At 65.8% G+C, this 24,528-nt stretch overlaps 2 protein-coding genes across 4 annotated transcripts in view; one reads left to right on the top strand and one right to left on the bottom strand.

Moving 5' to 3' along the window:
• BRF1 (BRF1 general transcription factor IIIB subunit) overlaps positions 1-24,528 on the top strand; it is a 45,094-nt gene that overhangs the window by 11,053 nt on the left and 9,513 nt on the right. For 2 of the 3 annotated variants that reach the window (XM_080807650.1, XM_080807649.1), the window contains exons 3-10: positions 7,014-7,187; positions 12,626-12,657; positions 15,020-15,092; positions 20,200-20,349; positions 21,437-21,530; positions 22,262-22,388; positions 22,769-22,808; positions 22,894-22,986. In XM_080807650.1, coding sequence (XP_080663776.1) covers positions 7,014-7,187; positions 12,626-12,657; positions 15,020-15,092; positions 20,200-20,349; positions 21,437-21,530; positions 22,262-22,388; positions 22,769-22,808; positions 22,894-22,986 — 783 coding nt within the window. The remainder of the gene's footprint in view (positions 1-7,013; positions 7,188-12,625; positions 12,658-15,019; positions 15,093-20,199; positions 20,350-21,436; positions 21,531-22,261; positions 22,389-22,768; positions 22,809-22,893; positions 22,987-24,528) is intronic. The other variant, XM_080807651.1, reaches the window with a different exon arrangement.
• Positions 16,418-18,698, bottom strand: BTBD6 (BTB domain containing 6). Its single transcript, XM_080807652.1, has 4 exons — positions 18,238-18,698; positions 17,989-18,079; positions 17,722-17,840; positions 16,418-17,600 (listed from the first exon to the last, which is right to left on the bottom strand). The coding sequence occupies exons 1-4, from the start codon at positions 18,606-18,608 to the stop codon at positions 16,568-16,570; spliced, it is 1,614 nt and encodes a 537-aa protein (XP_080663778.1). The 5' UTR covers positions 18,609-18,698; the 3' UTR covers positions 16,418-16,567.

Below are 24,528 nucleotides of genomic sequence, written 5' to 3'. Positions count from 1 at the left end.
CTGTGCAGAGTGCTCCGTGGGCATCAGCCGAGCTCCGTGGGGAAGCGCTCTGCTGCCCTGGGAGCCTGCAGCCCTGAGACCCTCGCTGTGGGCCTCTGCAGACCCTTCCACGGGGCTCCTGCTGGGGGATGGCGGCTTGGTGCCTGCAGGACGGCCTGACTGCCCCTCCACCAGCCCGGGTGGGTGTCCCCTCCTGCCACGGTCAGCATCGCATCTTTGCCCCCTGAGTTGGGGCTGCGGGGCTCAGGGAGGCCAGCGGGTCCAGCCCCTGTCCTATTGCTTCCGACCGAGCTGTCCACACAGCGCTGGGGGCCAGCGCAGTCCTTGCCTGGCGGGGAGCCTGCGTGGTGTTGCCCTCCTGTCCCCGGAGATTTCCTTCTCTCTTGGCGCTGGTGGGTTGACAGCGTTTCATCTCCGTCCTGTCACCTGTGGAGCTCTCGGGGCACGTCGCCGCAGGTCCTGCACACACTGTCGAAGGCATACTTGGCGCGTCTCTGATGTGTTGGGGCTCCTCCCGCCTCCTGTGGGCGTTGTGCCTTTCATGCCTGCTGCCGCGTCCGTCCTGCTGGGTGCTGGTGCCCCCTCCTGCCCCGTGGGCACGCGGTGTGCTGACCCGCCGCGGAGAGGCACTCGTGGGAGCCCCGGCCGGGTGCCGCACGCCCTGCCAGCGTGGAAGGTGACTGCCAGGCTGTGTCGTTCTCTCTCTCCATTTTTCCTAACCGGGCCCTTTGCGGTTTCCGTCTGTCTTTGGAGTCGTGACTCGTTGGGTCCTCTTATTGGGAGACACGTCTGTCCTTTCCGTGTGTCTGTCTGCTCTGTAAGTACACGGAGAGTGTGGAGCACCGGATGCACTGGCCATCAGTGCGCTGCCTGCTGAGCGTCCGTGCTGACGTGGGCCTCACCGGTCAGGGAGGTTGTATTCCTGGAGGCCAGGCCGCTGCTCTGCCCTGGGGCCTGTGCTGTGTGGGGGCACCACGCGGCCCGCCCGGTAGGGGCTTCCCTTCCGGCTGCCAGCCACGGCCGCACATGTCGTCCTTCGGTGGCGGCTGTTGGTGGGCGTGTGCCCGCGAGGGGCGTCTGGGGCAGCCGGGGCGTGTGCTCACATGAGCACGGCCGAGCCGTTCGCCCGCCGCCCGCGGCCCTGTGAGCGCAGGGCCGCACGGTCCTTGGCGTCCACTGTGTGTGTGCTTGGGCGGTCGGGAGAGCCCTTTCCTGGGAGGCGCCCGCCCGCTGTGCCTTTGCGTGCGTGTTTTGAGAAGTTGAGCTGCCATTCTGTCCCTGCTTGGTTGATGTTTTCACACGTCCCGGGTCCGAGTCCTTGCTTGAACCCACGCACCGTGGGTCCTTTCCCTAGCTGATGGCTTGGCTTTTCACGCTCCTGTCTCTTAAGGCATAGAAGTGTCCGAATTTCTGTGAAGTCCGAATACGTTGGTTTTTTACGGTTGGGGGGTTTTGTGACTTAAGAAGTCCTGTCTCCTCCAAGATCTGAGGACCTCCCGTGTTTGCGCCCGGAGACGTTGTTTTCTGATGCGCAGTTAGGGCTGGGACCTACCGCGGGTCAGTCTCGTGCAGGTGGCGTGAGGTTGGGGTGAGGTTTCCGTTTCTCGGTGCGGAAGTCCAGGTGTCCCGCCCATCAGCAAGGCCGTCCTTCCCGCAGGATGCTGAACTGGCCCATTTGTCCCCAGTGACCATATGTGGGACAGTCAACCCCAGCCTGTGCTGGGACACCAGAGCCTGTGGTGTCTCTGTAATGGTGCTCTGTGGGTCTGCGTGTGCTGAGGCTGGCGCGCTCACCTAGGCCTCCCACGTGAGGCTCTCCGCTTTGTCCCCCTTCAGCCCGGTCTCAGCTTCTCTGGCTCCCGTGTGTGGCCCAGTGTGGCAGTCGGCTGTGGCTGTCCACAGGGAGACTTGCCCAGAGTTTGGTTGGGATCAGCTGCTGCAGAGTGGCTCCGTTTCCTGACAAATGTGGTCACCCGTAGCTGCCGCCCCGTTGGCAGTCCCGTGGTCTGTGACCACCATTACTCCTGCCCCTTTCCCCGTCTTCACGCTGTCACTCTTGTCCCGGGCTCCGCGTGTGCTCCTGCCGTGTGCGTGTGGCTGCCCTCCCCGGCGCCGTGGGGCAGGGTGGTGACCGCGTGTGTTCTTGGCCGGCTCCTGACCTTGACGTAACAGTGGCCACTGGCGTGTTGTCCGCAAGCATGATGTTAGCATTTCGTCACACGTCCCTGTGGGTCTGTTGAAGTACTGGTATGGGTTTTCTTTTTATCTGGTTGCTGTGGTGAATTGCCCTGATTCTGTGGTTGTTAGGCTCCCCTCGTGCTTCTGGGACAAGCCCCCTGGGGCCACGGGCGCCCTGTCTGCTGTCTGTAAGGGCCCCAGCGTCCTTCTGGACGTGGGGGGACACGAAGCCATCTGGGCCTTCGTCTGGGCCTTCAGTTTTCTTTTTTAAGCCCAAAGGTGGAAGGTGCAGCTTCTCGGGCGGGACGCCTTTTCATCGGGTTTTGGTGGGACCGCTTCGGTTCTCTCATCCCGCTTGTCGGATTTGGTAAGACGTCCTTTTCAGACTCAGACTGGTGTCGGGGTCGCTGGTCGGACCCTGTCCCTGGGCTCCGGGGCCTCCTGACTCGGGAGGACGGCCTTCTCCACTCCCGACCGTGCTGGTCTGTGCCCCCCCGCCCGTCCCCCTCGGGCGGTCTCGCTGGGATCGATCAGGCTGGCGGCTGTGTTCGCCTTGGCGGACCGCCCGCTCGTGGCCCTCTGTCCTGTTTGCGTCCCGCCTCACTGGAGGCCGCTCTCCCTCGTTCCTCCCCCGCGGCGTTTCCGGCCTTGCCGCGGTGCTGTGTGCGAGGGCGGCGTGGATGGCTGCGGGCCCTGCTCAGCCGGGACCCTCAAGCTCAGAGACGGCGCTTTCTCCTTTTCGTTCCGGGGTCTTCCTCACGCTTGGTTTTAAACGACCTCTGGTCTCCCAGCGCAGTTGCCGAGCCGGCCCCTGGAGCGCGCCCTCGACCAGCGTCCCTAGTGCGGGTGTCTCCCAGGCCCGGCTGCCGGGTGGCTGCTTGTCCCGGGGGCTGCGAGCCGCCTCGCCGTCCTCAGCCTCCTCCCGTCCTCGACCGTTTCTCCCTGGGCACATTCGAGCGGTCCTGGCCGTGGATTTGCGGCGATCCCTCGTCTTTGCCCCACGTCAGGGTGTACGGGGCTCCCGTGCCTTGGCACTGGTGACCCAGCCTGGTGTGCTGCCACGTCCCTCCCTTCCCCGCGCCGTGCTCCTTAGAGACCAGTCCCTGAGACGGGCGGGCTGGGGCTGCACCACGACCGGCAGGGCCGTGGGGAGATGGGTCACGCTCCTCCCCAGCGTGTGGCGCTGCTCCCCGCGGCCTCACCGGCCACCTTCCCTCCGCCCCACAGTGCTCGCGCCCGTGTCCCCGCCCTCGGTTCCGTGTGCGAGTCGAGTCCTTGCTCCGTAGGACTGGGGTCCCTCCCTGTGTCCCCCCACTGTCCTTATGCTGTGTCCCTGTTCTTTCTGACAACCTCCTGCAGGAGTCGGCGCCCCGTCTGGAGGGAGAGGCCTCTGAGGCAGCTGCGAGCCTCCCTGTGGACCCCGCCGGCAGCTGCTCCTCCTCCGCCCCGAGCCCAGTGGCAAGGTCTTTATCTGTGTCTGCTAGGCCCTTCGCTCGGTTTTGAGTTTTGTTTTGTTTTGAAGTAGGCCCCACACCCAGCGTGGGGCTTGAACTCCTGATGCTGAGATCGAGACCTGAGCCGAGGTCAAGAGTTGGACACTCCGCTGACTCCGCTGACGGAGCTACCAAGAAGCCCCTAATTTTGAGTTTTATCTTATTTTTTATTTTTTTAGAACAATCTTTTTTTAAAGATTTTATTTATTTATTTGACAGACAGAGATCACAAGTAGGCAGAGAGGCAGGCAGAGAGGTGGGGGGGAAGCAGGCTCCCTGCTGAGCAGAGAGCCCAATGTGGGGCTCGATCCCAGGACCCTGAGATCATGACCTGAGCCAAAGGGAGAGGCTTTAACCCACTGAGCCACCCAGGTGCCCCAGATTTTATTTATTTATTTGACAGACAGAGATCACAAGTAGGCAGAGAGGCAGGCAGAGAGAGAGGAGGAGGCAGGCTCCCCGCTGAGCCGAGAGCCCGATGCGGGACTCGATCCCAGGACCCCGGGATCATGACCTGAGCCGAAGGCAGAGGCTTTAACCCATTGAGCCATCCAGGCGCCCCTAGAACAATTTTTAAAAAACGTTTTTATTTACTTATTTGAGAGAGAGTAAGAGGAAGAGAGACCACAGAGGCAGAGGGAGAAGCAGACAGAGAAGTGGGGACACTGAGCAGGGAGCCCGACGTGGGGCTTGATCCCAGGACCCCGGGACTGTGACCTGAGCCGAACGCAGAGGGTTAACCCACTGAGCCACCCAGGTGCCCCTGATTTTAAGGTTTTAAAAAAGTTTGCTCGTGTTTTTGGTAGTCAGGGGCTGTATCTTCTTAATTATAGCCTTTTGGTACATTTTTTTTAAAGAATTTTATTTATTTATTTGGCAGAGAGAGAGACAACGAGAGAGGGAACCCAAGCAGGGGGAGAGAGAGAGGGAGAAGCAGGCTTCCCACTGAGCAGGGAGCCCAACGTGGGGCTCGATCCCAGGACCCTGGGACTGTGACCTGAGCCGAAGACAGATGCTCAACGCCTGAGCCCCCCAGACGGCCCGCTCTTGATACGTTTCTGTGGAGCGGCATCTTTTCTGATATTCTGGAGGGCGACGTGGGCTTTGAAAGCGTTTTCTGTTACCGTCAGCTGTGAGGCCTGGAGTTTGTCTGCCTTTTGTCGCCTTTTCCCATGAAGTCACTGATTCTCGGTGTCCCCTCTCACGGCTGCAAACAGGCTTCTGTCACAGGTGCCCCTGGAGCCGGTCAGGGGAGTCGCTGTGATGCGTGGCCTTGCCGGGGCACCATGGTGTCTGCTGCACTGGCCTGACTGTGGGGCCCAGCTGGTGTCATAAAGGTCCTCCTGGTCTGGGGTGTCGTGGGGGGTGACCTGTGGACGGAGGGCCCGAGACCCGAGCGGTTCGGCCCGAGACCGGTCTTCTGCGTGTCCCTGGGGCCCTTTCCCGGCCTTGCCCCGCGCTGATTTTGCCGCCCTCGCCGTTGCCGTGGGCCTGGACGATGCTGTGCAGCCACCGGCTCGAGTGCAAACACGGGCCTAGTTTTCACGGAGGGCCAGTGTTGAAGGCAGCTGCGTGCTCGCGCGCTTGCTTTTAGCACTCCCGTGGGGGACGAGGCCTGAGGACAATGGGCTGCGGCCAGCTCGTCAGCCGTCGGTTTTGCAGGAGTTTCTACTCGTTCACATCGTGGCACGCCCGGAGGTGCGCGGCCGCATCCCGGGACCCTTCAGTTTGCCTGCTGGGCTTGCTGACCCCACACACAGCCACCTCTCACCTGGAGGGGGGGCTGGGGCGGCGGGGGGACTGCTGACGGGAACGGGGTCTCTTTCGGGGTGATGTCATAGTCTGAATTGTGGCGAATATGCGAAAACCGCTTTTTTAAAGATTCTATTGTAGAGGTAGAGGGTGCGGGCGCGTGCACGCACAAGCCGGGGGAGCAGCAGGGGGGCGGGGAAGCAGACTCTGCCGAGCAGAGAGCCTGACGCAGGCCTCCACCCCAGGACCCCGGGATCATGACCCGAGCTGAAGGCAGACGCTCAGCCGGCTGAGCCCCCCAGGTGCCCCCTAAGAATACTGAGTTGTGTACCTAAAGTGGGCAGATTTTAACAGTGTGTGGACTATACACAATAAAGATGTTATAAGATAACTTACTGCAGTCATTCCGAGCCCCCAGGCCACCAGGGAGCCCCCCTTTGTTCCAAGAACTCCCAGGCCAGTGGGGAGCCTGTGCTAGGCCCCTTTCTGTCCAGTCAGAGCCGTGGCTCTAGGGACGGTGACCCCCCGCCCGTGTCGGTTCAGCGGACTGGAGGGCTCCAGGCTGGACAGGGGTGCTCTGCCGGGAGGGGTGCTGACCATGCGGTCCCCTGGCTGCCGGTCCCTTGGGGCGCTGGCTCCCCAGGTGCCCACCTGTGGCTGGCGGGCATTGTTCGCTGTGTGTGGGGGGCGGGCAGGCCGGGCCGTGGGAGCTGAGAAAGCCCACAGCCCCCGCCTTCCCCAGCCTGCGGTCCTTGGCAGAGAGCACTAGCCTTCGGTGGGTGACACGAGTCCCTGGCTGCTTTCCCTGGCCCAGCTCAGGGGGGCCTTTGCCCGGAGAGCATAAATCTGGGGAGCAAGAGGGTGCCGGATGGGGTGGGGAGTCTGTATGCCGGGGTCCAGTGTGGTAGCTGGGAGTGGGGTGTGGACGGGTGCTTACAGTGCAGCTCTTGGTGTGCCCTGACATGGGTGTCTGGCTTCCCGGTTCTGTGCTGTTTGGCACGTGGCCTGCGGTGACCCTCCTGTCCACGCACACAGGACGCCTGTGTCCCCTCCTCTCCCAGCTTCTGGGATGCGCTTACCCAGGACCGGGCGTGTGCACATCATGTCCCGGAGTCCACTCATGTCCTAGCAGCCCCTTCCCACCCCGCATCTGCCAGGTGCTGCCCCCGCCCTTGGGGCCCCTGCGGGCTGGAGCTGCAGCTCTTGGGGTGGGGGCCGCCGGCCAGGACGCACGCAGGGCCCTGCTGGGAGGGCTGGGGGCCGCGACCCAGGCTCCCGGGTGCCGGAGCAGGAGGCAGGCACTCGGCCGTGGGGCCGTGGCCATCTGGCCGTGTCGTCTGTCCCTGCCAGGAGGCCACGTCTGTGTGGAGCACGTGGCGATACTCAGCGGTGAGGAGCGGCTCCCGGCTGGCCGAGCGCGGCCCTCTGCCGGCCCCGGAGCCGGGGTGAGGAGAGGAGTGGAGGGCGCGGGCCCCGGCGCCCGCCCACGCTTGGGCCCCATGAGAAGTGGACCTGACGCCGCAGCAGGGGGCGGGCTGGCCTGCGTCTCTGGTGCCGGGAGCCGGTGCTAACGCCTCCGTTGTGTCCTAGGGAGACGCCAGATCCACCACCTGGGGAGCCAGCTGCAGCTCAACCAGCACTGCCTGGACACAGCTTTCAACTTCTTCAAGATGGCCGTGAGCAAGCACTTGACCCGCGGCCGCAAGATGACGCACGTGATCGCGGCCTGCCTCTACCTGGTGTGCCGCACGGAGGGCACCCCGCGTATCCTTTGCCTCGGGCTCCTCGTGCGGGACGGCTCTGTGCGGGTCCCCCCGACGCCGGGCTCAGTCGCCGCCGTGACCCGCTGTCTGTGTTCCCTTCTGGCCCTGGGGACGGGCTGTTGCGACGGATGCCGTGGCCTTTCACCCGCTGGGAGCTGGGCAGCCGGGCACCCGGCCCCCGTGGCCATTGGGGAGGGCGGGGCGCACTCTGCCTGAGGCTGGCCGCTGTCCTGCCGTCCTCCTGCCCCCGCCCCCGTCCGCCAGCCCTTCTTGGAGAGGACGGGGGTCTGTTCCACCGTTGTGGTCGGGCTGCCAGCCCTCTTGCACGGGCCTGGCAGGCCGTCCCGTGCGCCCCCCTGGGAGAGCCTTTGGGGCTTTCTCGCCCTTCGCCCAGGCTCCTGTCCCTCTGCACCTGCTCTGTTTTCTGCCGTCCCCTGGGTTCCGTCCACCTCTCTGACACGGGACCCCTGCTCCGGGCCCCACGTCCTTGTTCTGCGTAGCGCGGCCTGCGGTGGTTTCCTGCCGGTGGTGTCCCTTCCGCCCGCGCTCTCGGGGCTGGGCCGGCGACCCCAGGCCGCGCTGGTTTCCGGGATGTGGCCCGCGGTGCCCACAGTCCTCTGTCGAGCAGCTGGGCGCCCTGACCCTCGGGCCTGCGTCTGTGGTGACCGTGCCGTTCCCCGGAGGCCCTCTCCAAGCTGTGGACCCAGAGTCCCCACCACGGCCTCTCGAGCTGCTCGTGTTTCCTCCCTTGGCGTCACTCTGGCTCACACCGCGGCCCGCCAGCTGCCTTCTCATGTGTACTTTTCCTCGCTCCCACTTCCCTTTCACTGCGGGGGAGTCTGTCTCCCGCCTCGTCTTCATTTCTGCTCCCACACTTGTACCCGGAGGAGCTCTGTGTCCTCTGAACACTGCCTCTTGCTGATGTCCTGTTCTGGGGACACGATGCCCATGCTGCTCTTGGGGCCACAGCCACCCTCTGGGTGCCTCTCGTGGCGTCTGTGTCCCCCTCACAGGCTGTCCTCACTGGCCGTGGCTCCTGTAGGTACGTGTGGGCCCCTGGAAGGGTCCTGGTAGCAGGGTGCGTGGCTAGACGTGTTGGCTGCCCTTCCGGTTGGGCAGTCCTCCATACGAAAATCTTTCATTAAAATGTAAGATTTTGGAAACCTAGGATTCGAGCACAGAGTACCTGACGCAGGTGAATGCTGGAAGTAGGTGTGGCTTCGGGTTCCTGTCACCGCAGTCCGCCAGACGCTGCCGCTCCCAGATGCACCTGCCTTGCCTCTGTTGTGCTCTGTTCCCCCCAAAACCCGTGTGTGGTGCTGATGTCCCTGAGCAGCTGCACGGAGCTCGAGGGTGGGCTGGCGCTGCCCGAGTTCCCAGGAGTGCCGGGGAGCTGGACACGGTGTGCAGGCCAGGCTCTGGAATCTGGCCAGAGAGTGGGGGCTCAGAGCAGATGCTCCCGTGGGAGAAGTAGGTGTAGACAAGCCGCCCAGCTCGCTGGCCACGGGAGGAGCAATGCTGTGCCTTGTGCGCTGCAGCGGGAGGGAGAGGGCATGGCCCCTGTGGGGGACCCTTTATTACTACGGCAGAGTTCCCCCTCGGCCTCCTAAGAAGTGTCCTCAGACACACTGGGCCACGGCACCCACAGCAGCACTGTCACTGTCACCCGAAGGGGCGGCTGGACAGGGGCCAGGCCCAGAAGGGTCTCGCTGTCTAGCCCGCTGTCCCTGGATGGAAGCATCGGGGGGGGGAGCCACACAGCCCTGTTTTTGCCAGGCAGGCCCGAGTGCCCCCACGGGAGGGTCCTCGCTGCCACAGCTGCCACCACTCACTGCCACCCTGTCGAGCTGCCGGTAGGCCTGAGCCTGGAAGATGTGTGTGCAGGGAGGCCACCGTCACCTGCGACTGGTCACCACCCCCAGGGGCCTGAGTGGGAGGGACAGATGCGCCTGGCACACCAGTGCCTGCAGCCTTCCTGCTCCAGGCTGGCACACGTCAGGGGTGGCCGGTGTCACCGGGCCCCAGGAAGTTGCAGGTTCAAAGACCACGCACTGATGTGTTGGCCAACTGGGGGCTTCTCGCCCCTGGGGGCTGCTGGCCAGCATGTCCGTCCTGCCTGACTGGTGTGTGTGGCTGTGTCTGGGGTCGAGGTCTGGGCCAGGTGTCTGTGCGGCGAGTAGCCTCCCTGCCAGCTGCGGCCATCATGGTGGGCCCTTCCTGTGGGCTGAACTCTAACTGAGGGCCACCTTCGCGCCTGGTCTTTACGGCTCATGTGTGCACTTGTTTTTCTGCCCTGGTCGTGGAAACGCTCTTGTGGGGTCCCTTCCAGAAGCTTTTAGTTTACAGCCCCTCGGGATTTGGGGTTTCCGAGGGGTGGGCTTTGCTGCTCTCCCGGGTGCCCCCCCTCGGGTGTCTGCGCCGTCCTCACCCCCTGTTCTTCTCTGGAAGCTTTCGAACTGGATTGTCGATTCCTCTGAGAACCTTGCGGGATGTTGGGATTGGGTTTATGGACCCATTTGTGGGGGGTTGAAAGTGACATTGCTGTGAGCAACGCCGAGTCTTCCCCCCGGTGCCCCCTGCTTGCGGCGACGCTGTGTTACTGCCGATGCGGGGCCTCTGATCAGCCTACTGCTGATGCCGCGCTGGGTTAGCTCGGTTCCCCAGCGTGTGCTCCGCGCAAACGCAGACGGCCTCTCGGTGATGCGCACAAGCGCGGTCCGGTGTCCTACATTGATGTCACGTCCGATACGACGAGAGTCAGTTGTCAGTCCTGCCGTCTGAATGTTGGGATCTCTTGTTTCCTGGGCGATTGCGCGTGCGGCCCGCTGTGGTGCATCCCTTCCCGCCTGTGTGCACGCCCACGCGGCTGCGTGGAGTGTGCCAGAGACGGCGCTGTCCACGCCCGGTGTGCAAGGCCACGGGCTCCAGCAGGTGCCCTTCATCGGCCAGAGCACGTGTCCTCTGTCCTGCTGGCGAGGGCTCTTGTCAGGACGGGCGTGGGCCTCGGCGTCTGGATCGGTTCGGCCGTCACGCGGGCTGAAGTGCTTCGCTGCCGCTGAGGCGAACTGCGCTGACCTTCAGACGCGGAAGCAGCCTTGGCGGGGACGTGTCCCCTCTGCCGGCGCTGCCAGCGTGTGCGCTGGTGTCTCGTGGGGGCTTGTGCGGTCGGCCCGTGCTCCTGTCACATCCTGGTCGAGGCGACACGGCACCTGTGGGCTCGGAGACCGTCGGCGCTGTTTCTTCCTCAGACGGCTGGGCCTCCAGCGTTGTCCTTGCGCGAGTGTCGTGACTGCGGACTCTCCTTCGGCCACGTGGACGGCAGCACGCGGGCCTTGGGGCTGTTGTGTCCGCTCTGCAAGCTTCATCTTGTTCACGCGGCTGCAGACCCTGTGTGTTGACAGAGTCCTCGTCCCTGTGTCCCTCGTCCCTGCTGGCACCCTGCTGGCACGGTGGACACCGCCGGCTTTAGGAGTTCTTTCTGGGCGATGGCTTTATGGAGATGAAGTGCACATTCCGCACAGCGGACCCGGTAGAGCCCACGGCACCGTGCGGCCCTTGCCGTGTCGCCTGGGAAACAGCCGCAGCCCGTGGTCAATCCGGCTCCATGGGTCCGTCTGTCTCCGCGGGTCTGCCCGTCTCCACAATCTGTCCGTCTCCGTGGGTCCGTCCGTCTCTGCGGTCCGTCCGTCTCCGCGGGTCCGTCTGTCTCCGTGGGTCTGTCTGTCTCCACGGATCTGTCCGTCTCCGCGGTCCGTCCGTCTCCATAGGTCATCCGTCTCTATGGTCTGTCCGTCTCTGTGGGTCTGTCCATCTCCGCGCTCCGGTTGTGTCCACAGGTCCGTCCGACTCCACGGTCCGTCCGACTGCACGGTCTGTCCCTGGGCAGGGAGCTGCAGGCTTGCCTTTTGGCTGTTTGTGTGAGGCTCGTGTGTGGACGCAGCCTGCATGTTCGAGGGTACGTCCCTGGGTATGGGGTAGCTGGTCAGAGGCAGGTGTGTGGTCAGTGTGGCAGGAAGCTGTGGCCTCTGTTCCGTGGTGACCCAGCCAGCAGGTGCATGGGTTGGGGTGGCCCCCGCCCCTGGCAGCCTTGGGAGCTGTGGGGGGGCATCTTGTCTGCGTTTCCAGGGTAGCTCATGAAGGCGAGTTGTTCTCACGTGCTTGTGAGCTCCGTGCTTCTCCAAGTGTCTGGTCGAGACTTTCAGCTGTTACTTGGCCTTTATTTTACAATTGTCTGAACAGACTTTGTGTTTTAGAGCAGTTTCAGGTTAGAGGCAAGACTGGCGCGGCCTCCCTCACGTCCCCCGACCCCACGCACACCGCGTCCCGGCCCACACCCACGTCGGCGTGCTGTGCCTGTCCTGTCCCACCCATGCCCGTGACATCATGCGGAGGCCTCACTGCCCCGAGGGTCCCCTGTACTCCCCTCTCCATCCCTGGGCCCCACTCCACCCCGACCCGACCCCCGGTGGCCCCGACACATCCACCGTCCCTGGAGCTCTGCCTCCGGGCTTGCTGCGTCTTGCGCATCCGTCCCGACACCTCGGGATCCCGCTCGCTCCTGTGGGACGGCTCCTGTGACTCCCCGGCTGGCTCTTCTCTCTGCACGTGGTCCCAACACCGCCCCCAACAGCTGGTCTGTACCGGCGCGCTGTCATCTGGTGCTGACCCTACTTCCCGAGGGCACGCCTTCAGAGACAGCGAGAAGCAAGCCTGCCTCTCAGTCCGGGCCCTGGGAGGTGGTGGTGGGGTGTCCGGGACCTCGTGGGGCTGTGGCCTCGGGGGCCTCTTTCTTCCTCTGTGCGTGGGCCCGGGGTCTCCCTCCCGACGCGTGGTCTGGCTCTGATCTCTGTTACCGTCTCAAAGCCGCAGCAGACCCATGAGTGATGGGACATTTCAGCGCACTTGACCGGGTGCCTTCCTCGGCGGCTGGTGTCCTGTGTTGTGTGTGTGTCCACCTGGGTTCCAGGTCACGGAGGACATGAGCTGGTTAGTCTTTAATCATCTGCTGAAGAGTGAGGACAGGTCCCGTGCCAGAGTCCCCACAGCTGTTCCCTCAAAAACAGCAGCACCATGGAGGTGCCGCCGGCCACCAAAGGTGACGAGCTACATGTCTGTCCCCCAGGAGCCACACGTCGTGGCCCCGTGCAGCGCCTGGCAGGCTCTCAGTAGCTACCTGAGGGATGGACTGAGTGTCCTGGGCTCCTGGGCTGTGTCCACGGTGGGGAGGGACGTTCTGCGAAGGGCAACTTCACTGGCCCCGGGGCCTGGTTCCCGTGCTCTGGTCGCCTGCCGCCGGCCCCTCACCCGTCCAGGGAGACCCAGCGCCGAGCTTGGATTCCCAACGAGGTGCTGTGGCGGGGGCTGGGTCTGCGCCTCGGGGAGCGGTTGGGTCCTGGAGCCGGGGGTTCGGGCGCAGACGTTCCTTGACTCCCGCCACAGACATGCTCCTCGACCTCAGCGACCTGCTGCAGGTATCCAGGTTTCCTTCCTGAGCCTCTTTCCCACGGGGGGCTGGGGCTGTGCCCCGCAGCCTGGAGACCGGTCCTCAGAACAGAGGACACGCCGGGGTGGGGGGCAGTAAACACGGGGTCACCGTGCTGTCCTGGGGGCGGGTGGCCTCGGCCTCAGAAGCAGTGGAAAGACCCAGGAGAACGTGGTCTGAGGGAAGGAAGATGCTTTAAAAGAGAAAGCACTCGAACGCGTGTGTCTTCGGCAGTACGAAAGCCCACGTTGTAGTCTGTTTAGGGACCCCGTGTGGGTACCAGGAAAGCATTTTCCGTTGCTTCCCTTGTTTCCAAACTACTGAAGATGGTAGAAGGACCTAGCACGGGGGCCACCTGTGCGGACGGGACACTCACGGGGGTGGGGTCATTGGGGTTCTGCCTGCATCCTGTCCCTGGGGACAGCGCTGGGGCAAGCGGGGGGATCACTCCACAGAGGGCTCAGAGCAGGGGGCACGGAAAACAGACGTGACCACCGTGTGAGGGTGTGTGTGGGACCCACAGAGATCCCATGCCTTTGAGGAAGGCTTGGTCAGGTGGGGGTGCCCCACACGCCGCAGGGCCCTCGTGCTGACAGAGCTTGCTTTCTGCGTAACCAGAGGCTGCCCGTGTGTGTGTATAAACAGCATCTCTTGGGAGTCCCACTGAAGCAGTCTGCGACCTGTCGGAACGGGGGAGCCCAGCACTCCTCACGCCATGTCCTTTCCTGGGCTTCCCAGCAAGGACGGAGGGAGGCTGGTGCGGGGCTCTCAAGGGCTGACGCAGGCTCAGAGCTCAGTTCCCACTGAGCACCCCCTGGGAAGAACTAGGGGGGTCCTGACACCCCACGACCTTGTGGCTGGCACAGGGGCACTCGGCTGTCTTCGTGCAGAGCCATCTGCCCGGTGGACAGGAGTGGGAAGACTGGCCAGCCACAGCCAGCCGTGACCAGCCGCCTCCACGGAGACGAGCCATAAACCCAGGGAGGGGTCCTCAGCGTCCGTGTCACTGTTTCTAATGCCTGCCGATGACCGTCAGCGTCTCCGGCAGCGACCCCGTGCGTTGTCCAAGCACGGCCTTGCAAACATTTGACTTTGCAGAGAGCCCTTCTCTGTCGCATCCAGGTCTCCGTCTGCCTGGGCCAGGGTCAGGGAGGTGGGAGATGTGAAGGGGGCGGTGGGTCAGGGCGGTTCTGCTGCAGTGGGGAGGGGCAGGGGAGTGCCACCCTGGTCCCAACGGGCATGACGCTAGGGGGGTACAGGAGCTCGGGGTGCCGCTAGGAGACGCTTCCGCACGCGCACACACCGACGCGCTCACTGCACGTACACCCTGGTGGGCAGGCCGGGCGGACTCCTTTCGGAAGGCTCTGGGAGCCACCAGCCCTGTGAAGGAGTCTTGGAGAAGGAGGCCTGGGTGTGCAGCGCCCCGCCCCCGCCCCCCCCCCCGTCTCCTCCAGAGGGACCTGGGACGGCCACAGGCACCTGTCTGTGCTGCCTGGGAGCCCCCGACGGTGCTCTTGACTCTTCTTCCTGGTCTCTTCTGGTGGCTTCCTGGGCACGAGGCTAAGGGGCCCTCATTCAGGAACTCACAGGCCAGGCTTGATGGGGCAGAGGAACTCTGGGGAGACCAGCAGCAGGGGGCCAGGGCCAGGACACTGAGGCCTGCAAGTCCCAGGGGCAGGGGCCAAGCCTCTCTCCAGCTTGGGCCGAAGGGGCTAAGCCCAGGCCTTTCCCAACTGTGCACCTCATCCACACGGAACACCTTCTCCCATGCCTGCCCTCAAACACAGCTCAGAAGCCCTGTACCCACAGGCCCCCGCCAGGCCTTCATGTGGCCTGGGACCGTATGAAACCCCAGGTTGGCCATGCTGGTGGTCTGCACCCCAGAATCCTAGACCCCATGTCCACCTGCCAGAGACCTGTCTGGGCGGTGGAGTCCACAGCGGCTTTGGACTTGATGGGAGCAGCTGGGGGCAGGGGCAGCCCCTGAGACCTGCAGAGACCCACAGCCAGGACAGAGCGGGTCCACAGGGACACAGACAAGGATCCCAGTGAGGGGCTGAGGCCACGGCCCGCAGGGAGCATGCAGGGGTGCATAGTGATGTGAGTTACACACTCCGGGCGCGTGCACTGCTCTCAGCGGTTTCTCTTAGCAAACGCAGTCATGGCTGAGACAGTGGTAGGGTCTGAAAACGTTGTCTGGGATCGGGAAGCAGGGTGAGCGTGGGGACGGGGGCGGCAGGAGCACCAGGAGCTCTGACGCGGGACTGAACGGTGAAACGCGTGTTGTGGGAAACCGAGCGAGCCTTTCAGAAGCCCCGATGCCGTCCTCAGTCGTGGCCTCTTCCTCACAGGTGAACGTGTACGTGTTGGGGAAGACCTTCCTGCTCCTGGCCAGAGAGCTGTGCATCAACGCGCCGGCAATAGGTACGGCGGGGCTGGCGGGGGGCCGCGGCCGGGCCGGAGCTCGGAGTGGGAGGGCGTCCTGTGCAGGGACAGGGGCTTCAGCAGGCAGTCGGGGAGGTCTGAGAGGGAGCCGAGAGCCCGACAGTTTGGGGGTTACCTCTGGCTTGAATGCAGCGTGCCCGTGGTCAGTCCCTGGCAGGTATAGAGGAGACCACAGAGGGAAACCGGCCCCATCTGTCCATTGTCTGGGGAACACAGCCAGTGGCACATGCCCCGGGGCGGGCAGGACCTCGGTGGACGAAGCCGGGGCTTCCCTAGCCTGTTCTGCCTCCCCCGGGGCTTTCCCGAGAGGAGTGTCTTCAGTCGCCAGCGGGGGCCTGTGTCCCCGTCATCCTCTGCACGTGTATTTCAAGGAACAGAGTGCAGCTGGGTGGGGGGTGGGCGGGGGGGTGCAGGATGGTCCCCTGGGGCTGGGAAGCCAGGGTCTGGCGGCGTGGGTCAGGAGAGGGGCGCGGCTGCAGAGCTAGGCCAGGCCAGACCCCCTTCCAAGAGGCCACGTCCCTGTGCCGAGTGACACAGTTCCTCCCTCTGGGGGTCAAGCTGAGGTTTGTCAGAAACAGCAACTGTCCACAGCACGTGTGCAGCCTGGGAGGACAGAGGCCAAGGGCCCAGAGAGCCTGTCTTACCCCGAAGCCTGCCTGCACGGGGCCGTCTGGGGCCTGCAGCCCTAGGCCCGCAGAGAGCCCCACCCCGCCCCACCCGCCTCAGAGCTAGGAGTCCTGTAGCAGGGCTTTGCCTGAGAGGCGGGAGGCCTCGGGAAGTGCGATGCAAGCAGCCGCCCGGCCGCTCCTGGGGCACTGCCGGCCCCGCGGTAGAAGCTGACAGACGCGCAGGGACGGGCGCGCTCCCGGGAGGCAGTTTGTTTCGAACCAGGAAGCATGGCTTAGCCGTGGAGGCTTCTTCGTGTGCCGGAAGGGACACGCCGTTCACAGCGCGTGTCTCCGCTTCCCGGTCCCTCACTCGCTTCTTTCTTGGTGATTCTTGTTTCGTGGAAACCTTGTTATGAAAATGCAATTAGATGTGAACTGTTTTAGGTGACTTTTCCCAACTTGGGTTTGAAGGGAAGGTTTCAGGTTAAGCGTGGTACCGCTGCGAACTCCCAGGGGCAGGAGGGATGGCAGAGCCCACAAAGCAGGCGGTGTGGGCCCTGGGGGAGGGGCCTGTTCGAAGCCTGCCTTGTGCCCCCGGGTCCACCCAGCCGCCAGAACTCAGAATCCCCGGCCCTCGGCGTGCGGGAGAGCCTCTGGCTCCCGCTCTGGGCTGCCGCTGACTACGGACAAGAGAGATAGAAAGAAGCGAAGCCTTTAATGATGTCAGTAAGGCAGCCGGGAGGGGGGGACAACGGGGTCGCACCGTCCCCTGCATGTCCCTTCCTGGCGGGGCCGGCCGCAGAGAGAGGTGCCCGACCTGGCACGGCCGCGCCGCCCCTCAGCCCCTCAGGCGTAGAAGATGAGCTCGGGGATCTGCCCACCCTGCACCCCGGTCCCGTTGGTGCTGTCCGAGGAGCACTGGAACTGGAAGGTGACCTTGCCGCACTGCACTTCCGTCATGCCTTCCTGCCCGAAGTAGCTGAGCTCGCTGCCGTCCAGGACGGCGCTGGCCGTATAGAAGGTGTCCTGTTCCACCTGCACGGGGTGCTCGAACCACACCGGGAAGGTGCTGCTGGAGCCGTCCGACACGAACCTGGTCCGCTTCTGTGCCAGCACCAGCCCCAGCCGCTTGAGTTCGATCTTGACGCTGTACTCAGCCTTCCCGGCGCTGGAGCCGTAGAGGCCCAGCCCCGCGACGAACACCCTCCTGTCCGCGGCGAACTGGATGCTGTCGCAGCGCCCGCGGTAGCGCCACTGGTTGCTGCGGTAGGCGGACGACTGGAAGCGGTGGCAGCGCTGCGGGGCCAGGCCCTTCCTCTTGGTCAGGGGGAAGCTGAGCGGGGGCTTGTTGGCCGCCGTGTACCACAGGAAGATGCTGCGGGTCTCCTCCAGGGTCAGGACGTCCGACTGGGCGGCGCCGTTGGCAAACTCCTCCAGGCTCATGGTGGGGATCCGGACCAGGTAGAGGGCGGGCCCCAAAACGTGCCTCTTGTTGCGCGCGGTGACCGGCAAGCCCTGTCTCTTGCACTCTGCCTCGGCCCAGTTGAGCACGGCCTCGAAGACCACCGCCTCCTTGGCGTTGAGGGCCTCCCGCGTCACGATGATTTCCAGCGTCTGCCAGTCGATCTCACAGAAGCCTTCAGACCGCAGAGCCATCTCGGCCTGCGCGTCGATGACCTCCCAGCAGCGCTGGGTCAGCTCCGGCTCCTCAAACAGCCGGCTCTGCGACAGCAGGACGCAGGCGTTTTTGGCTTCCAGGCTCGTCTCCAGGAAGTTGACACAGGCTTTCGCTAGAGCGGGGACGATGTACTTCTTGGCAGCGTAGAGAGTGGCCAGCACCGTGTCGGCTTCCAGGTCAATCTCGTCGCTGTACATGTACCTGGGCGGGGGGCGGGGGCTGCGTCAGGGGCTGCTCCGGGCGCTGGGCCGCTGGGGCCTGGCCCCGGGCAGCGGGAGCACCCCACGGCCGCCCCTCCCTGCGCCCCGTGCGGCGCGCTTACTTGAGCAAGATGAGGAAGGCCGCGGGCTCCACGTCGGGGATGTGGATTTCCGACTTGACTTCGGCCAAGTCGCCGTAGAACATGGCATAGAAGACCGAGCTGCCCACGGCCAGGACGTACTGGGGAGGAGACGGGAGCTGCCCTGAGCCGCGCCCCGCCCCGCCCCCCGCGGAGGCCTGGAGGCCGCGAGCCCCCGCCTCCCCCCCGCTGCGGAGGGCGCCCCGGGAAGGGCAGGCCGCCGCGCCGCCGGGTCGGGCGAGCCCTCACCTTATGGGCGGGCACCCTGCGGGCCGCTCCCGGGGGCCCCACGACGAAGTGCACGTCGGCCATGAGCTCGTTGTTGAACATGAGCGCGTTCCTGCAAAGGGCAGACGCGCGGGGCGCGGGGGTCAGGCCGGGGCCGGGGCGGGGGCGCGGGGGTCGGGGCGGGCCGGGGCGGGCGGGGGTCGGGCCGGGGCACCGGGGGCGGGGGGCGGGGGCGCGGGGGTCGGGCCGGGGCGGGGCGGGGCGGCTCACCGCTCGCGCAGGGTCGGGTGCACCGACTGCCAGCTGGGGCTCTCCAAGTTGTTGTTGTCGGGCGCGGGCGGCGCGGGCGCGGGCGGCGGCGGGGCGGGCGGCGGGGCGCAGGGCGGGCCCTTCCTGCCCGCGGCGGCGGCGGCGGCGGCGGCGTTGCTGTTGGCGATGTCCGTGGCGGTGGCGGCCGCGGCGCCGGCGGCCGGGTACAGCTCCGCGGCCATCTTCGCGGGCAGCGCGGCCTCCGCGCGCGCCGGCGGGGGACCGAGCGCCCGAGCGCCGCGCCGGGGCCGGGGGGGCGGCTCCGCGAGCACCAGGAGCGCCGTGAGGCACTGCGCCACCCGGCCGTGCAGGCAGGCCAGGGGCAGCAGCATGGGGCCGCCCCGCTCGCCCGCCCGCCCGCCGGCGCGCAGCCCGCAGCCCGCAGCCCGCAGCCCGCAGCCCGCAGCCCGCAGCCCGGCCGCAGGGGGCGCCGTCCCGGCCGCCCTCGCCCTGCCGCCCGGCGCCTGCGCGTCACGCCGCGTCCCTCACGCCTCCCCGCCGCGCGGGCGACGTGCGCGCTCGCGGCCCGCGCCGCCCCGCCCCTTCCCTCGCGCGGACGACGTGCGCGCCCCCGCCCCGCCCGGGCTGTCGCCGCCTGCGCCGGCTGCGCGCGGACGCGCGTGCGTCTCGGTGCGGGGCGCTCGGGAGCCCTCTCGGGAGGCGGCGGTGCACGCGTGCCGCCCGTGTGCGCGCGCTGCCGTGGCCTCCGGGACTGCCCTCGTCCCCCAGGGGCCCTGTCGCCCGGCCGGTCGCTCTCGGGGGGCCGCTGGGCGCCCCTGCCGGACCGTCCCTGCGCCCCCGTGGGCTCGCCGCGCTCCGCCTACAGTGCGGTCTCGCGGGTTCACCTTCCCCGCAGGCGGGGGCAGAGGGAGAAGGAGCCCGGCGGGGGCGGGGGGGGGTGACCTGAGCCCAAGTCAGACCCTTAGCGGAGGGAGCGCCCTCCCCGGCACCCCGGTCCTTGCTGGTCCGCTGAACCTTCGAGTCTGCGGCTTCCAGGACAGGTTGTCCTCGAAGGTCGCTGTTGGAGGCGCCGGCCGAGCTCGTCTCTCTGGCCGGTCTGCGCTCGGGGCGCTTGAGGCAGCGCGTCCTGGGAGGGCTCCGTGTCCGCGGTGTCTCCAGGCTCTCCTGGCCGCCGCCCGGCTGCGCGGCTCGCCGATGCCAGCCCCCATGGGGCTTCCAGGGGCCGGAGCTCAGTCCCGAGGCCCCTCGTGGACGCGGGGAGGCTGGGAGAACTGATCGGCCCCCCTGAAGGAGGATGCTTGATGCTGGTGGACAGCAGGGTCCTGCGGTCACCATCTGCCGCACACGCCTACTTTCTGGCTGGCCTGTGGCCCCCTCAGGGAGCTCCCTCCGCAGGCCTCAGCAAGCACTTCCCGACGATCCCGTCCAGAGCAAGTCTGGCCCCTGATGTTCTATGGGCCCCGCAGGATCTGCTCAGCTGAGCGGGGGAGAGTGTGTGCGTGCGTGTGTGCACGGGTCCCTCCTGAGTGCTTCCCCACGAGGAAAAGTACGGTCACTTGAAGAGCTGCCCACGCACCTGCAGACGGCAGGGAGAAGCCGTGGCTTGAGTTTTGCATCGTGAACTCAGCCGGCGAGTCGGGGGCAAGCAGGCTCTATCCCAGTCGCCATCCGTCAGGTGCCAGACACAGCAGCGAGGTGTTGTGTGTGCCCACGAGCACGCGGGTGCCCGTGCAGACTTAGCGCCTGACCCCTGCGGCCGCTGTGGGAGGGACGGGAGCCGCCAGCCCCCACCAAGGGTCGGGGAAGCCGTGCAGTTGGAGCAGCAGGAGGGTCGCCCCAAGGACGGGTATCCGGCTGTGTGGTGTTTGTGCGCCGCCCAGAGCTGGAACACGCACGTTCCGCGGGGCCTGGGGGGAGGGGGATGCACTCTGGGCCGCACTGAGGCGCCCGTGTCTGCGGCAGATCCGTGCCTGTACATCCCGCGCTTTGCTCACCTGCTGGAGTTTGGGGAGAAGAATCACGAGGTGTCCATGACAGCCCTGAGGCTCCTGCAGCGGATGAAGAGGGACTGGATGCATACCGGCCGGCGCCCCTCGGGCCTCTGCGGGGCAGGTAGGACGGACGGGGTCAGGAGGCCCGCGGTCAGGAGGGCCGGGCCCCCTTGGGTCTCTGTTGGAGGGGTAGGATGGCCTGGGGTCAGGAGGCCCAGGGTCAGGAGAACCAGGTCCTCTTGGGTCTCCCTGGAGCGGGTAGGACGGCCTGGGGTCAGCAGGACAGGTCCCCTCGGATCTCCGTGGGGCGGGTAGGATAGCCCAGGGTCAGGAGGCCCGGGGTCAGGAGGGCCAGGCCACCTTGGGTTTCTGCCGGCAGGTAGGACGGCCCAGGGCAGGAAGCCCAGGCACCCTCGGGTCTCTGCGGGGCGGGTGGGATGGCCTGGGGTCAGGAGGCCCAGGGTCAGGAGGGCCAGGCTCTGCTGGTTGTGAGGGTCACTGTCTCCAGAGCTGTCCTGTGCCTCGAGGGCTCCCATGAGGCCAGCCCTGTCCTTAGTGCCAAGTCATTGCTGTTGACGGTACCCCGGCCTTTCGGGCTGGCTCCTCGGCCCCCTGAAGGGTAGCTGTCCGCTCTCCCTCCGCGTTCTCTAGCTCTGTCCCTGGCGCCTTGGGGTCTGACGTAGCTCTTGCGCCTGGAGTGCTCCCCAGCAGGCCTTTTCGCCTGTCTGGTGGCCTTTACTCCAGGACACGCCCCGCCCCTGGCTCCGGTCCTTCCTGGGATGCCGAGAGCCTGCGTTCCGCTGCTCCGGGGCGCGCTGCCCACTCTGGGCCTCTCCCCGTCTGCCTGGCTGTGGCCGCCTCACAGGGCCGCTCCCTCTTCTCCTCAACCGGGGCCGTGTCCCCAAAATCCTTAGCTCTGTTGCCAACCGGTGTGCCTGTTGAGAGTCACTTCAGAGTTCGCTCACCAGCTTTGAGGGGTCACACGAGGTTCTCAGAAGATGCGTTTTCATTCTCTCTGTGTCTGAGACGGAAGTCGCGACGCCACACTTTCTGACCCCCCGCTGTGGCGCAGTTGCACACAAAGCAGCGTGCGGCTCTCGGGTGTGGGACCGTCATGGGCAACGGTCACCCACTGCGAGCCCCCACAGGCCTCCCGGGCAGGACTCGCCACCCTGACCCGTCCCTTGTCCTGCCGCGTTCCTTTCCAGCACTCCTGGTTGCGGCCAGGATGCACGATTTCCGGAGAACCGTGAAGGAGGTCATCAGCGTGGTCAAGGTGTGTGAGTCCACGCTGCGCAAGAGGTAGGTGGTTCTCGGTCGTGGCCTGGGGTTCAGACACCTGCTCTGTGTGCTGACCACACCGACCTGTGCGGTCCTGCCGTCCGCTGGTCTGGCCGGGACCCAGGACAGCCCGGGTCCTCGAGAGGCTGCCCGCCTCCCTCCGGGGTCTGGGTCCGTCTCCCTGGCCCCCCACCAGCTACACCTGCAGTGGCCCTTCTGCCCATACCCCAAGGTAGGTTGGGGTGCGCTGAGAGACCTCCCAGGAAGCCCCCACTTTGGGCTGCGGTGTTTATGGGGTGGCCAGGCTCAGCTACAGCGTCAGTCGCGGGTGGGCTGGACGGGGTTCTCGGACGCCCGATCACCGGCACCTGTTGTCGTGGCTGTTTTCACTGAGAATCTGCCACACGCGATGGTGTTTCTGGTCTGAGATCATAGCCTGCGGCACTTTCTGAAGCAGATAAAGAAGTATTTTGCACATTTGATGTTTAGTTCTCTTTGAAAGTTTTTTGTTGAAAAAAAGTTGTTTATTCTCAGACGTCTCGCAGGTCGTATGAGACGTGGGTAAGCTCTAGGTGGTGACTACCTAGGGCTGCCGGCTCGGCCTCCTCGCGTCTGGGTCTTCTGTGAGTCTCCCCGTGGGAGCGACCCACGCGTGTGGCCTTTCCTTCCTGGGGCCCCGCTGTCGGCCGCGGCGAGGAGGGCTCGTAGCCGAGGGCGCCGGGCGGCTCTCCCCAGGGGCCTTCTTGTCCCAGGCTGACGGAGTTTGAAGACACGCCAACGAGCCAGCTCACCGTGGACGAGTTCATGAAGATCGACCTGGAGGGGGAGTGCGACCCCCCCTCGTATACCGCCGGGCAGCGGAAGCTACGCATGAAGCAGGTGAGTGAGCCCCGCGCTGCCGGGCCGTGCCTTGGCCGTGCGGCGCGCCGGCATCTCGCGGCGTTACTACGTCCCGCGTCCTGTTCTTTGAAATGGGCCAGGTTGGGTCCGTGTCCCCACGGCATGCAGGGAGAGGTGGGCGGACGGGTGGGGTTAGGGGCTGAGCCCTGGGGGCGTGGGACGTGGGGTGCCAGGTCCCTCGATGGCCCCCACATCTTCCCCACAGCCGTCAGGGTCAGCCCCGGCTCTGCCCTGGGTGCTCTCGCTACAGTCCAGTCCCTTCGGCGCGGGAGTCGGCATGTGTCGGGGGGGGGGCCGGGGACTCGAGTGCCGTGAAGCTGCTTCCCCACATGGCCTCCTCGTCTCCACTGTCGTTTCAGCTCGAGCAAGTCCTGTCCAAGAAACTGGACGACGTCGAAGGTAACCCGCCGGCCTCCCCGCGACAGGTGCCTCCAGCCCCTAGAGCAGTGGGTTTGAGCTCAGTGTGCGCCGTCGCCCCCTCCAGGTGAGATCTCCAGCTATCAGGACGCCATCGAGAGCGAGCTGGAGAACAGCCGGCCGAAGGCCAAGGGGGCCCTCGCCAACCTGACCAGAGACGGTGAGTGCAGCTGCGTCCCCCACGGCCGTGAGGGGCCGGCCCTGCACACGTCACCCACGCCAGGCACTCCCTGGTGCTGGCCAGCCTCCGGCCCTGTCTGCCGCCACCCTGTCCCGGCCCGCAGGGCCCCCCTTTACAGGGTCCCAGCCCCAGACGCCACCTGACCCTGACATGCTGTACTGAGTGTCCAGCTGCTCCCAGGACCTCTGTGCCCCCAGGTTCCAGCCTCAGAGGGAAGCTGGTCCTCAGCACCCAGATCTTAATTCCGGGCTGTTCTGCCACCGCCGCCAGAAGCCCCTCCTGCCACCGGCGGCTGCACACCTGTGCCGTCCCAGCTGCTTTGTGGCTTCCTCCTCCCCGTCGTGCCTCCCACATAGCCGGGGGCATCGCAGAGCTGCCGTGTCCGGGCACGGGTCTCCGCGCACACAGGGTCTTTCGCTCCTGGACGCTCCCACGTTGCCTTCCTGCCCAGTTGTCGGGGCCCCGTCGTACGTCTCTCTGGTTCAGCAGGAGCCTGGTGCTTACCACCCCTGCCTCGGACTGTCTGGAGGGCGGGTGCCGCTGCTCCCTGGCCCCTGCCCCAGCCCAGCGCCCTGTGGACCCACTCCCAAGAGTGGACATCTCCCGCCCCGTGGGTGTTCCCGAACTGCTTTCTGGACCCGGCCGCCTGCCTGGTGCTGCTGCCCCGAGCAGTGTCCTTCCCCAATCTAACGCTGCCGCCAGGTTTGGAAGCTCCAGGTGTCCAGGTCAGCTCCTGTGCGCTCGTGGGTCGGGAATTCTGTTTCCGCCCTTGCTGCTGTGCGCTCCGTCACGGGTTTTCCACCTGAGTGACCGTGTCTTCTGCAGAGACCGCTGCTTTGTACTCGCCACCGATGTCCGGCCTGTTGACATCTCCCGACGCCCAGGCCGTGGCCTGGCCCTTTAGCCCCTGCTGAGTGGCAGTGGTGGCCACGGGCATGTGGTCCAGGTGCCGCCCAGGACACAGTGCTGGCTTGGGACTGGGTGCCCCCTTGTCCTGAGAGGGCCGTGCCCATGCACGGTTTTTCCTGGGTGTTGTCTGGGCCATCGGTGAGCATTTCGGCATTTGTGGGGCCCGTGGAGAGCACGTAGAGTTTCCTGGGCTCAGTGCGACCTGCCCCCCCAGGGACGCCCCGGCCGGGTCCCCCCATAGTCTGTGCGTTTGCTCGTGTCCTTGTGGGGGTGTTATCTCTCTCCCTGGCTCTTTCTGGTCTGTAAGTAGTTACTGGTTCCCTGTGAATGCCCCGTCTGCACTGCTCGGTCATCATGTCGCCCCGTCGGCTGAGTGGGTAACTCCGCGCTCTGCTCCCTCAGCCCCGCCCGCTCTCTGGCCCCCGGAGCCGCTGCCCGAGGGGTTTGCTCCGGTGTTCGGGGCGTGCGCAGGGAGCCCGTGGGCCTCGTCAGAGCTCCGCGCTGCCCAGGCTTCGGCTTGCGTTTTCCTTTGAGGCTGAGGCTCCCGACGGGCATGTGGTCTGCAGCTGGGGCAGCGCCATCTGTCTTACGGCCTTGCTTTAAGTGTCCACG

This window comes from Martes martes, assembly GCF_963455335.1.
Source record: "Martes martes genome assembly, chromosome: 7".
Taxonomy (NCBI): Eukaryota; Metazoa; Chordata; class Mammalia; order Carnivora; family Mustelidae; genus Martes; species Martes martes.
This window is presented reverse-complemented; position numbering and strand designations above follow the sequence as displayed.